The sequence below is a fragment of the Xiphias gladius genome, chromosome 8, assembly GCF_016859285.1.
Source record: "Xiphias gladius isolate SHS-SW01 ecotype Sanya breed wild chromosome 8, ASM1685928v1, whole genome shotgun sequence".
NCBI lineage: Eukaryota > Metazoa > Chordata > Actinopteri > Istiophoriformes > Xiphiidae > Xiphias > Xiphias gladius.
In genome coordinates this window covers 5,299,092-5,312,863 of record NC_053407.1, presented here as the reverse complement: position 1 = coordinate 5,312,863, position 13,772 = coordinate 5,299,092, and the positions used below count along the sequence as shown (strand labels likewise).

Here is a 13,772-nt window from a genome sequence, read left to right as displayed (position 1 = left end):
TGAGATTTGTGATGCTCCTGGCGGACAGAGTCTTAGTCAGCAGCAAAGAGGAGAGTTAACAACAACCCTCCCCAACAACAAAGCATACAACTTGAGAGCAGATTTGCACTGTTGCTGCAGGACCCTGGATATCTGTCTGATGATCTGGATAATCTCTCATTCTCACACAGCATGGTAAGGACTAAGAGTAATTCTGAAAGCAAAAGACTACTGGGAAAGCTCAAACTCTGACTGTGGGTGATTCTGCTGTAATAGATGCAATATTCATGAGCATTGAGAACACCCAAGTATACAGCTTTCAAAAGGATATCTCTGGAAGAATCCCAAATATTCTGGCTACATACCCTATTTTAAAAAACATTGTAGTGCACATAGGGAACAATGATATTGTGAAACGGCAATCAGAAGTATTGAAATAAGGCTTTACTGATCTATTGAACACACTCAGCTCCTTCTTAAGTTTAGAACTGAAATAATCTACAAGGTCATTGACTGAGAACCAAGCAGGGGTAGGTGTGGAAGAGAAAGGCTGAGTAAATGATTTACTAATGTTTTCAGGGCCATTTTCTGGTTACTTGTCTTTTGAACACTTGGGTGCACAGAGTTGGTCATCTCGTAGAAAACACAGGAATGATCAGAAAGAACAACATGAGTCGCCATGACCTTAGAAATTAATGTTGATGCCATTGCCCCAACTAAGGTAAAGAAAAGAGCACCATGGAGAAACTGCCACACCAGTGAGTGTTGAAAACCTGAATACAGGAGGCCAAAAGCAAATCTCCAGGTGCATTATGACATCTTAAAAGAGAGACTTAACATTTATAATTCAGTACTTAAAAATACAAGGCAGTCCCTCCAAAAAACAACAATAATGATCATGCCTTATTTGCTCCTGTTGACAAGCTGACAAACCCTTCTGTGTCGGTAGCCCCTGAACTTTAATCCACTAAGTCATGCAATGAATTTGCCTCATTCTATACTGACAAAATTCAGAAAATAAGACAAGCTGTCAGTTCCTCCATATCAGGTATAGGGACTCTAATCACATTCACTTAAAACCAGTTCAATCAGCATAATCCTATTAACTATGAAACCTTGGAGGAAATTACGAAACAATTTGAAATCTTCCTCCTGCTGCCTTGATATTCTTCCTACAGGCTCTTTCAAAAATGTTTTAACCATGTGGCACCAGCAAATAGCCAATACTTCTCTTCTTTCAGGCAATTTCCCACAGACCCTGAAAACTGCAGTTATTAAGACACTTTTGAAAAAGAACTATCTAGATTACTTCACTACTGATCAACTGCAGGCACAGGTCCTGAATTTCATCCACTTAAACACAGACAATGGCAAAATTTTAATGTGGTATTATTAGATCTCAGTGCTGCATTTGACACGGTTGACTGGCAAACTGGGTAGGACTGTCTAGCACAGTGCTACACTGATCTGAATCCTAAAATAGCGACTACTGTCAATTGGTAATTACACATCTGAGTGTAGAAAAATGACATCTGGAGTTCCCCGAGATTCTGTCCTTGGGTCTCTTCTGTTCAACATCTACATACTTACGCTGTTTATAGAAAACAACATTACCATAATTATGCAGGTGACACAGATTTATATGGTCCCATACAAGCACTGAGGAGGTACACTGAACAAATCAGTAAGAAATAATCCAACATATGACCATGTGTAAAACTAAATCTTTTATTTTTGCCTTTTTATTAGATTAAACAAATTAAATAATGCCAGTTAGTGAGCTTTAGAGTTTTGACTTTGGTACCATCCAACAGAGACATGCGAGCTGTTTCTCCTTGTTCCCAGTATTTGTGCTAAACTAGGATAACTGGTTGCTGGCTGTATTCGCCATACAGTGAGGGTAATCGAATAACTTGAATAACCATTTTTTCTAAAACGTCAAGTTATTCGTTTAAGGAATCACCAAATCCTCCCCTCATCTTTTGGGGACCATGAATGAATTCATGCACAAAATTTCATGGCAGTAGTTAACATACATTCTTTCTGTCTGCACCAAAGTGGTGGACCCATCAACTGTCAGAGGTGTTGCTTGATGTCAACAGCCATTTTGAGGCAGTAGTTTATGAGGGTTATTTATTCAATTGCAACCACTATTCTTTTTTCCTGTTTGAAAGATGTTATCATGATTTTTAAGATATTTCTCCTTGCTTGATTACATAATTTTCACTACTCCAGCTCAGGCAGGGACTATCTAACATCTTTACACATATATTTGTCTCTTAGTCACAGTATCTAGTATAGAAATATATACAAGAAAAATTTTGAGGAATATGAGTATGATATGGTGGATGTGTGTCTTTTTTCACTTTCTGTCCTCTACACTGTTCATCCACTACAGAGTCAGCTGTTTTCAAGCAGAACCTGTATGCAGTGGCTGGCATTAAAACCTCATCATCTGCCAGGGGGCGGTGGGAATCTGGTATCACTCACTCAACACTGACATACATATACACATACGCATACTAGTGCAGAGATGGAAACACGCATATTACAAAAAATGAAAAATCAATCATATGTGCTTACACAGATACACAAACACACATACACATAAAAGCATATGGGTATATAGTAAATATGGTCAAACAGTCAAACATACACAAACACACGCACACTCACAAAGCTCTGGGGATTCCCCGTCAGTCCTCAGTGTGAAACCAGTCGGATGTCTTGCTTGACATGATGTATATTGTATACATCTCCTCCATAAACTGTAATTAATCTTTCATGAGGGTACATCTCATTGTGTATGTATTTGTAGTTGGGGTGTGTGTGTCCACGTGTGTGTAGTCCACAGGTAGAATGTTACAAAGTGGTGGTTAAGTGCTTTCTGGTGGGGTAATTGTTATTTAACAGTGAACCTTCATACAGGCATTTTATTTTGAAAGCCGCTTTATATGGTGGCATAACACACAGTTATATGTACCCTTAAATGGGAACAGACTATATTTTTGTCTTTTGGGATGGTCACTTGGACATGACAGAGTACAGGGCATCGGTTGTGTTCTACTGTGACCTGTGGTGAAAAGTACATTTACTCAGATGCTGTACTTAAGTATAATTTGAGATTATTATTTCCTTTTTATACCAATGTATACATTTTATGCTACTTTATATCTCTACTTCTCCACAATAAACAGGAAAATTTTGTACTTTTACCCCACTACAGTTATTTGATAGCTATATATACTAGATATTATTTTTAAATGAAGATGTTACATATGATAATATTTTTAAAAATATTTTTTATCAGTTTATAAAATATTATTCATTGTTAACAAGTTGTACCTGAAGCATTTGAAATGAGCTCTACTTCATCAAAATGTAACATTAAAGTACTGCTTACAGGTGAATGCACCAATAATAATCATCCAAAGAAATAATAATATAACACTATGGACGTCTTTATGGACCCACAGAAGACAATCCACAAATGTGAACCATGATCCACAAATATTTCACAATCCAAAAACATGTTTTTTTTTTAAATTTCTGTTGTTTAAAATCATACCCACAAAAATTTGTAGAGATTTGCAAATACGCATAACTTACTCAGTAAACATTTCCGCATTTTTGGATCAATTTGTACACATGAAACAGGTTTTGCACATTTTTGGATTGCTTCCTGTCAGTTTGTGGGCCATGTCACATTCGTGACATCCCACCTACTTGTTTGCAGATTTTTGTCCAAATCGTACCACAGCTAATCTGCAGTTACTAGCTAAACCAGGTTGCGAAATTCCGTCACCTGAGCTCATGGAGCTAAAGTCTGTACTGGAAGAAGGTTAAAACAAGAGCTACCTGGCTTCCGACAGGAGGTGAAAGACATAGTGGAGCATCTTTATTTAACCCAACAGTTGAGATTCAGGTTCATCGTTGTCATCTCCAGGTGAGTGTGCTTTGCTGAGCTTCCTTACTTACTGTCGTTACCTAAAGTTTGCTAACTTTGTGTTAGCTGAGGTGTGTACAAGCTAGCTCACATTACATCATTTAGTTCAGTAGAGATTTTGTATGTGAGGCATGAATTGCAGCAATACAATAATCCTGAGATAAAATGTGAGAAAATGTAGCTCACAATTGACCTTGTGAATGTCAAATTTTATTTGATTTTAGACCTGGTCAGTGCTTGTGATCTTCCGAAACTACAGTATTTACACATCATGTGTATTCAACTGTGATCAAGTGAGCCACCTCTTTTGAAACCATGGTCTAGCTTTGACCTCTACTACTACTATTACTACCATTGTGGATACTACCACTAGTACTACTACAACTGCAACTTCTACAACCACTTAGGAGTCTTTAATAACCGCCTACCAACACTCTAGAAAACCCATCTAACCGTTAAACTAATATGATACCCTTTCTACTCTTTTTAAGCTATTATGCAAGTACAACACTTATATCACTGCTATTACACTCCTTTTACACAGAAAAGGAAAAGAAGACAAAGTATACTGATCTATTCTTAAGTTTAACTACAGTCTGGCATACTGCTTTTACAGAAGAATCACTACTATTACACAACAATTATGATATTATGAAAGTACTACTACTACTGCTGTTACATTACTTCCAAACTATTACTACTAGTACTAAAGCTAATACTTATAATACTCTCACTCCTTCAACAACTGTTGCTAAAATTAGGTTTCCAGCAGATATAAAGATAAGCTGGTAAGACCATGGTTTCACAAGATATGGCTCACTTCACTGCCCCGAAGTTGATATGCAAGTCGTAAATTTAGCGACAGTTAAGTCAGCAACACTGTCTGTAAACATCCCCTGATGACGTATTAGAAACTGTTGGCGGCAATTCATTTTGAAAAAGCAAAAGCCAGTGGGGAAACTCCAACACTTGGCTTGTCGACAAATGGAGTAACTTCAGCACCCAGTCATGCAGCATTCAGGTGACCAATGGTGTAATTTCATCAGTCAGTCAGTCAGTCAATCACTGACATTCGTGTTTCTAGGACTGGCCTCACTGTTGCGGTCCAGCCAAAAAGTCTACTATTTTTTAATACCAAAATGTGTACAATAAGTGCAATACCTTTCAGCACACTTTAATAATTTTACAAATGTATACTGTACAACTTAAGTTGTAATAATTTGGATTATAATTTGTTCATAAAAGACTGTATATAACAAACATAATTCTCAAACATAGGTTAATATTTATTTAAATATAAATGTAAAACAAGTTCACTGTAATAAACTAAAACTATATACTTTTACAGAAAAGTTTAGATCAAGATGAAAATCAGAGAATAGTCCAGCTAGCCAGCAGCACTAGAATGCAATGTTGATGTTAGTTTGGATTCCAGTGATGGTATCACCTGGGAAGGGAAGGATGGGGCCAAGGTGCTGCTGAGAAGATGGGGAGAAAGAAATGGATGAAAGGGTCAATGGTAGCTCAGAGAAAATCCTTAAGTCACATCAATCCCATCATGTAGCATCAACACACCAGTGACATCATGGCTTCATCCGAATCCAATTTTACCGCAAATGACAGAGAGCATTCCACAACTGTGCAAAACCCTTTTTCACATGTACAACTGGATCCCCAAATGTGTAAATGTTTACAGAGTAAGTGCATCTTTGCAAATTTCTCCATACATTGTACCTCTGTACTTTTACTTAAGAAAAATTTTGAATGCAGGGCTTTTACCTGTAAACTTTTAAATTGTAGCATTGCTACTATAACTTTCATAGCCTATATGATCAGAATACTTATTACATCACTGACTATGATAAACTACACAGGAAAAAACAAGCAATTGCCATGCCCAAGACACGTTTTAATTCCCAGCAGTTCTTATGCTGTCGATTTTTAAAATTGTGATTTGATCTTCAAAGCAGTTCTCCAGTTTGACAGTAAATCACTCATAGACATATAGCATTAAATCTGGGATTTGGAGTCACACGTAGACATTGTTTTGTTCTAAAAGGATGCAGCAGAGCACATTTCAGCTCAGGAACTAGGCTCACAGTTCCTTCTTGCTTTCCTGCTGCATTACTATTACCACCGCAACCAACAGAGGTTTTAGCAGTAGGCTATTATTACAGACCACAGGTAAGGTGGGGGGCAGTGGGTGGCTTTGTTGGGGGTGATGGGGTAAGGATTACTACCACAAGACTCTAGTATGTCATGTGGTAATATTCTTGTTGTGATATGGCGCCATCTCATGGTAGCAACTTGATGTACCTGCAGAGGCTTAATGAAAGATAAAGTATTGGAGAGCTCAAAAGAAGATGTTAAGAAGATGGGATCTATGTTACTTTGTTAACATGTTACTGTCTTATCTTTTATTATCCTTGTCTTGTTCACATTCAGTTTCACTTCTACTGTAAGGTCTGTGTGTAACATCCACCAGATCAAGTACAGTGTTGAAACCAATGTTATTTACAAAACAAAAAACACATTTTTGTTATGAGAGACAATATCTGGATGTCTCTCAAAAAAGCCCAGGAAACAGACCCAGGTGGCTCTTAAAAGCACCAGATGGAGATAAAAGAGCAGGTAACCATGAATTACCTATGATGGCAGTGGCACCTTTTCGGACATAAATCTGTCAGAATATTATCTGACCAGAAAAGGTGATAGGCCAGAAAATAATGTTCAGACTTTAGATTTATAGAGTCAGATATCCCTTTATGTTGAATATTAAACTAGCTATATTCTAATTAGCATTGTTCAGTCCTGTATGCACGTATGCTTTGTGACTATAATATCAAAATGAAACCTGTAATCCTGACGGTGAGAGTCCTTATGCCTAACAAAATACTGATGTAGTGTTATGTAGACTGAAAACAGTTTTTTTTAATATTATGAATGTTGGTGTGTAGTGTGTTTCACATGGAATTAGACATTGCTGATCCCTTTACTTTACTTTATATAGCCTAGTAAACAATTTTCATTGAACAGCTTATGCTCTGTGTGAGAACTGAGGACGTGTCAGTGGGCCATCTGGAGAGTATTACAATATAAAACTGCAGGATTAACCAATAGGGTATGAACTTTCTTGCTTTTTTCTAACTCTCACCGTCTCTCTCTCCCCCTCCTCTGTTGGTTTTTGCCCTCATACCTTAAATGCACAAACTCCAGAGAGGGGAAGGGTGGGAGAGGGACAGACAGAGAGACTGGGAGAGAGAGGGACTGGGAGGGACCATGGGTGACGCTTACTTGGATCCAAAACCCACTGGAGAAATGACTGATTACAGAAACAAGACAGAAGTTTTCTGGAGCTACAACTCATACAAGTCTAAAACACTAACTGAACTCAGCAGGAGGAAAAGGAATATTCAGTCATTAACGGACCGTCAAGGATTCCTTTCAACACAGCAAGACTGTGGTAAACTGTGACTGAAGCCATATGGATTGATCATATGGATTTTTTTTCTTTTGGAAGACTGTTTTAGTGGGATGTATGCTATAGGAGCGCTACAGAAATACAAGACAAGGTCTATATCACTGACAGGGCATTCTAGAGACAGAAATAGTGAAGTTCTTGCTGCAGTAGTTTAACTGCTGAGTTATTGACAGAAGTGCAAGTAATGTCAGGCAGAGTGGTTCCTGTCCTTCTCTTATCTTTGTGTCTGACTGTGGGTTCAGTCCAGAGTCAGTGTTCCTCCCAGGATGCTTTTATAATCCAGTACCTGGAGAGGAGGTTGGCTCAGATGGAGGTAGGCGGCTGTTGCACTTCCATATGACATCAAATATCTATATTCATCATGATGACTGAGACATCAAAGCCCAATAACCTCAACCCTTGCAGTGCTTAGCATCAACCATTGCAATGTTAAACACACATTAACTTAAATATAGAGTATATTCTTCTGGCTTGTGCTGAACTACATAAACTAAGCTAACTTTTCTTGCTGTTAGAAACATCAGAACTTAAAATGAGCAGATTAATACATTAGATAATGAAAATATGACTTGCACTATGTTCATACCACGCTCAGATCATCTGGCTGCAATATTGGCATTCTCTCAGCTGTCTGACTGATTTTTATGTCTTCCTGTTATATGCATCTGGCTGAGTCTACTGATATCTAGAAAATATCTTGCAATATCTGTAGAGATACAGTATACTGTATGCTTCAGTTAGGTAAGATACTACATTGTACTTAATTTCAGAGAGCTCTCAGGTACATTAACATCACTGGTTAATGTTTTAAAGCCAGAATATATAATTTTTCCTGACTATAGTTTTCGAATATTAGCCAAGATTAACCACCATAAGATACTGGCCATAGCAAAACACCTGAGTGTATTAAATTAAGCAAGGATTTTTCTTCCTTATGAGTTGAACTTTAGGCTACATTTGGTTAAGGAACTATGTGTTATTTCTTTTTTTAAAAGTTCAGTGTAAGAGTTAAAAGAGAATTTATTGTTTTTTCTCAAATGTAACTTATAGTGAACAGCAGACATTGTGGCCACAATCGATAATTATGTGACAACAGTAAATGCTAAAATGTAGTGCCACAATAGCACAACCAGAGCAGAATTCTAAAGTTGGTGGACTCACTATGCCTGTTATATCACAATATCAACTTAAAGTTTGTGAACATTAGCTAACATTAGCCATCAAAAGCTACTGGTCATACCAGACCTAGTAAGGCTGTAGCAGTAAAGAGCAAGGTTGTGTTTTATAGCTTATATGAATTTAACTTTTCATCTGTAAGAGGGACGTTGTATTTTTTTTTTCTTTCAAAAGTTCAGTTTAATAGTCGAATGGTGACAGAGAATTCCATGTTTTTGCTTAAAGCGAAAAAGTGTAACTTCTGCTGAATAGGAGCCATAGACAGAAATGTTAAAATGTAGTGTAACAGTAGCACAAACAGAGAAGAATTCTAAAGCCAGTGAATTGACTCAGTCACTCAATATCTAGCTCAAATTTGCTAGCATTAGTTAAGATTAGCCACCATAAGCTACTGGTCATACGGGGCCAAGAAAGCCTAGCATGAAAACAAGTGTAGGCCTATTGAATTGAGCAAGGTTGGGTTTTATTGTATTAATTTACTTTTCCATTTGTAAGAGGGAGAATGTGTTATTTAATCTTACAAAAGATGGATATTCTTGCTTTAAATGTGTGTTCATAACACTTTTTTTCTGTGTCAATGAAATCAGGAGCGTCTGAATCAATGTGAGCAAAACACAGTGAGTGTCACCCAGAAGACCTATGACCTCTCCTCTGAAATGATGGGTTATTTGTCATCACTCAGTGTTTTGAGGTAGGCCTGTTTGAAAGACCTCCTTTTAACAGTTATCCAAATGGACAATATAACATGAATAAATTAACTGAATTGTCAGTAAGTGACAACATGAAAGAACTACAGTAGTTACTGAAAGAAATGTACATTAAATAACTAGTTTTATTCTCTATAGATCAGAGGTCAAGAGCCAGGTGGACAGTGTGGCTGTGCGTTTAGACCGGATGGGGAGAGAGTTGGAGTATCTAGAAAACAAGATCCCCACCCAGTCTGACATTGAGATGGAGGAGGCTCTGCTGGAACAACAGGTAAAGGCTGCAGAACTGGACCAGTTAAAGAAGAAAGCCAAGATCAAAGTGGAGAATGGTAGGAACTTATGCCTGTACAGTGTACATTGTGTGTTTGGGCTTGTTTTACTATATTCATGGGGTCCGAAAACCCACTATATTTGTGGGGTCTAACAGCTTTTTGGGGACCAAAATGCTGGACGCCACAAGTTTAAAAAGCTGTTTGAGGGTTAAACCTTGCTTTTAGGATTAGGGTTAGAATTAGGTTTAGGTTAGGGTTAGGGTTAGGGTTAGGGTAAGGCTATCAGTTGTGATGATTAAGATTAGGATAAAGGGCTAAGGAATGCATTATGTCAATGAGGGGTCCCCACGAATTTAGTAAAACAAGGGTCTGTGCTATCTAGACATATAGCATTTGTCTGTCTAGTGGTCAACCTAGGAGGAGGAGGAGAATAAAAGCGAAGAAAAAAGTAAAAGAACAAAATGTTGAATGTGAAAGGACAGATCCAAGCAAACAGAAAGACACAAACTAGAAAGACACAAAATGTACTGGATGTTGTGCTACAATTCAATGAAAAACCTATTCATTTATATTCATCTCTTAAACATCTCCAGACTGCAGCACAGCCCTGAGTCAAATTACGTCTCTCAAGATTGTGAAGAAGGCAGGAGACACCTATGGTTCCTGGTTCAAGGATCAACAATCAGCCAAGGTCTGTTCTTTTTAAAGATGATGTACTTACGGTTATAATGGAATGTTTACAGTAGAAAGCTGTTTTTCTTTCAAGGCAGTAGACTGTGCTTATTCCTTGAAGCTGCACCAATGAATTAAATTTATGTTACAATAGAAGTATACATAATGTAAAATGGCTTGTTCATATTGACATACGCAAAGATAATTACTGCAAATTCTGCAGTTCCATCCAGCTCTACTGAACTTTTTAGCATCTTTCAGCTAATTGTTTTGGTTTTACAGCCTGCAACTTTACTTTTTTGTTTCCATCTTGCCAGTCTCGTCAACCCTGTTTCCAGATGTAGCAGGCATTTGTTTAATGCAAAAAAGACCCTCTACTAAACCCATTGTACATGACGCGCCCAGCACTAAAAAGCAAACAGACATAGTTAGTGGCTATCTGGTAAATTGTAGCATTGAGCTGGTGGAGCACATAGCATTTAGCACTGCTAAAGACCCAGATTTTCCCTCAAAAGCTGGTGACCAAAATAAAGCTTAAAATAGAGTAAATATCTGACTTTCATTTGTCAGGTGGCCAGAAACAGATTATATCATTATATTTTAACCAAGAATGGAAAGCAAAAGCTGAGTTGCACAATACAGTTCTTACTCACATCTCAGCTGGTCACACATGTAAATCTTTCAGGTCTACCTGCTCAGTGGAATTCGTAACAACACTCTACTTGAGTATGCCACTCTGCAAAGCTTCAAAGAGAGGATCACTTCTCCCCCAGCTAAGGTGGTGCAGCTGCCTTTCCAGTGGCAGGGGACAGGTCATGTGGTCTACAATGGATTCCTCTACTACCACAAGGCAGATACACCCAACCAGATACTGAAGGTGGGTGACTGAATACAGAGTCAAAGCCTAATACAGTACTATGTATAATAGTACACTACAACTGCTGAAGTGATGGTGGGACAGCATGAGAGTACAGGCAATTTCTGAAGTAATTTGTATGAATTTGTATGACTCAGTAAGATTGATATATGATTTATTTTGGTTGCATCGTCAGAAAGTTGAGAGAAAAATGAATAGTCTGCGCTTAAAACAAGTTTATGATTAAGAATTTACCAATCATATATATAATGCCTGATATTCTTGTTACTTAAATTGTTTAAAAAACTCAGTTATGTTGTAGTTCTTTTGCTTGTTATTCGCAGACACAAATCCCTGTCCAATTAATGTGCATCTGAAATCCACTCTTCTTTGTTTAAACGTCTCTGATACATCCCGCCCATTTTTCGTAGATGATGACGTAGACAAAGGGGCAGTCCGAGTGCGACCGTTGAGTTTGAAAGCAGCAACTCAATACTCGTCATTGTTGACCGCTGTTTTTGAAACGGCAAAATTGTGTTCAAACAACTGCCTTTTTGACTATGAGGAAGGGAAACAGTGGCAACGCCAGCAGGAGAAAACTCAACAAATAGAAGACGCACTGAGAATATGCGTTTTGATGAATTCGGCTTTCCTATTACCAAAAGAAAGGACCAACAACTGCATTATCGATGTCATGATTACAAGTACGGGACATAGTGATATTACTGTAGCTACTTCCTGAAAACTAGTTAGCGTTAAACTAACTACTTAAGCTAGATAGTCAGCGTTGAACCTTCTCGTCGTAACCCAGGGCATTTAAAGTTATTTAGGAAAGTTAAATTATTATTCACTTAAAAAAAATCTGGTAGCGTTTTACACATTATGTTTCATTTTATTATTTTCATTGGCTTGTTAACGTTAATTAATTATATAAAACGTCAGTGAAATGGTGTTATTGGTAACGTTACTGGTATGCAAGCGTTTGACCAACGAAACAGTAGTTCGGTCATTATGGGTAATGTAAATTTATCCAATGACAAAGCAACATATTTTCTCAATGAATTGGTTGATATGGACATTTTAGAACTTTAAACCGTCAAATGTTATAATGTTATAATAATGACTCCATAATTGCAATAGTTGCCAATTAATTCCCCACACCATACTAAAATCGTTTCACTTGTCAAATATGAATAAAAACAATAGCAAAAACATCTTCATGAATACTTGCTAGAATCAGCATTGAATCACATCAGCATAGATACATCAACTCAGACCTCAGGCTGTAGTCACTAATGCTCATACTTCTTGGAATCAGATGTCGAACACTCAATGACCAGTGTTTGTTTTAACAGAAAATGCTGTTATCTACCTGATTCCAAAAAAGTGATGAATTAGTCCAGGCTCACCATGTTGTGTTGTCTCTGTCAGCTACCCGCAGTTGAGCTCACTGAGGATGAAAGAGCTGTGTGAGCTGCTCAGCTACTGGAATGGAGCCAGCTTTATCTGCAGGGGCCAGGTGAAGCTTGAACAAACTACAAAAAGTTAAAATGTTAATCATCTGCTGTAATGTTTTACGTGCAGTAACTGTTTAAAGATACAGCCTGTTCACACACACAAGAGGCTTGTGTCATCCTTAGGTGAATAATGTTGCATACTGCAGTATGCACTTGCAAAATGATGCTGTGAAGTTGGGAATCAGAACAAAAGATTTTTTAAACACTGCCACCAGATATTTTAAGACTCCCTCTGTTTTACTTTTTGACAAAAAAAAAAAAAAATTACTTACCTATTTTTGCTGAGGCAGTGATTTCCACAATTAAATTTGCAACAAAGTAGCCAAAATGCCAAAATACAAAAACCGCCTTCACCAAAAACAAAGAATGCCTTAATTATTTTCAACAGCTATCTCTGTATCATTAATAACAAAATCGTAAAATAACCTAAAATTGTGTGCAAATTGGAATAAAGTCTACAGTTCTTTAGAGCTGAAATGATTAGTTGAATTATCAGTTGTCACAAAATTAATAGGCAAATATTTTGATAATCGATTGCCTCAAGCATTTGTCAAGCAAAAACAGCCAAAAAATGATTTAATTGTTTTGTCTTCTCAGAGTTGAGGATTTGTTGCTTTTTATTTTGTATTATTGCAAACAATCGAACAAATAATCTGCAGATTAATCGACTGATCAAAAAAATAATCAGCAGATTAATTGGTAATGTAATTGGTAATTTTGTTAGTTGCAGCCCTTGCTCTCTTGGATAAGCACTGGTGACTTGACAAATAATGCAATAAAATATAAAATCTAATTGTGGTTGAGCTGTTACAGCTTTTTTGACGTTAAAGCTGAAGCCATTAGTCAATTAATTGATTAGTCAGTCAACAGAAAAGTCACTTTTCAAGCAAAAATACAAAAAATTTTCTGGTACCACCTTCCTAAATGTCAGTATTTTATGCATTTCTGTTTTATATTATTGTAAATTGATATAATTTTGGACTGTTTTGGACTGTTGGTAATACAAAGTGAGCCATTCTAATATGTCACCATGGACTTAAGGACTTCGGGTCTTTTTCAATTTTTTCTAATGAGACAATTATTGATTAATCTGCAGATTTGATAATGATATCGATTGTTAGTTGCATCTCTAGTTTAAATTCACAAGTGCATTATCAAAGTGAACT

At 37.1% G+C, this 13,772-nt stretch overlaps 1 protein-coding gene across 1 annotated transcript; it reads left to right on the top strand.

The window, feature by feature from the left end:
- Nucleotides 1–7,281: 7,281 nt before the first annotated feature.
- olfml1 (olfactomedin-like 1) lies at nucleotides 7,282–13,150 on the top strand. Its single transcript, XM_040133812.1, has 6 exons — nucleotides 7,282–7,388; nucleotides 9,170–9,273; nucleotides 9,428–9,618; nucleotides 10,155–10,252; nucleotides 10,919–11,110; nucleotides 12,521–13,150. The coding sequence occupies exons 2-6, from the start codon at nucleotides 9,239–9,241 to the stop codon at nucleotides 12,560–12,562; spliced, it is 558 nt and encodes a 185-aa protein (XP_039989746.1). The 5' UTR covers nucleotides 7,282–7,388; nucleotides 9,170–9,238; the 3' UTR covers nucleotides 12,563–13,150.
- Nucleotides 13,151–13,772: the final 622 nt, after the last annotated feature.

Excerpts from the sequence above, each read along its gene's own strand:
- olfml1 (XM_040133812.1), top strand. The coding sequence starts at position 9,239 with ATGATGGGTTATTTGTCATCACTCAGTGTTTTGAG. Across the intron at positions 10,253-10,918 it reads AGGATCAACAATCAGCCAAG|GTCTACCTGCTCAGTGGAAT; the intron begins GTCTGTTCTTTT and ends TAAATCTTTCAG. Across the intron at positions 11,111-12,520 it reads CACCCAACCAGATACTGAAG|CTACCCGCAGTTGAGCTCAC; the intron begins GTGGGTGACTGA and ends TGTCTCTGTCAG.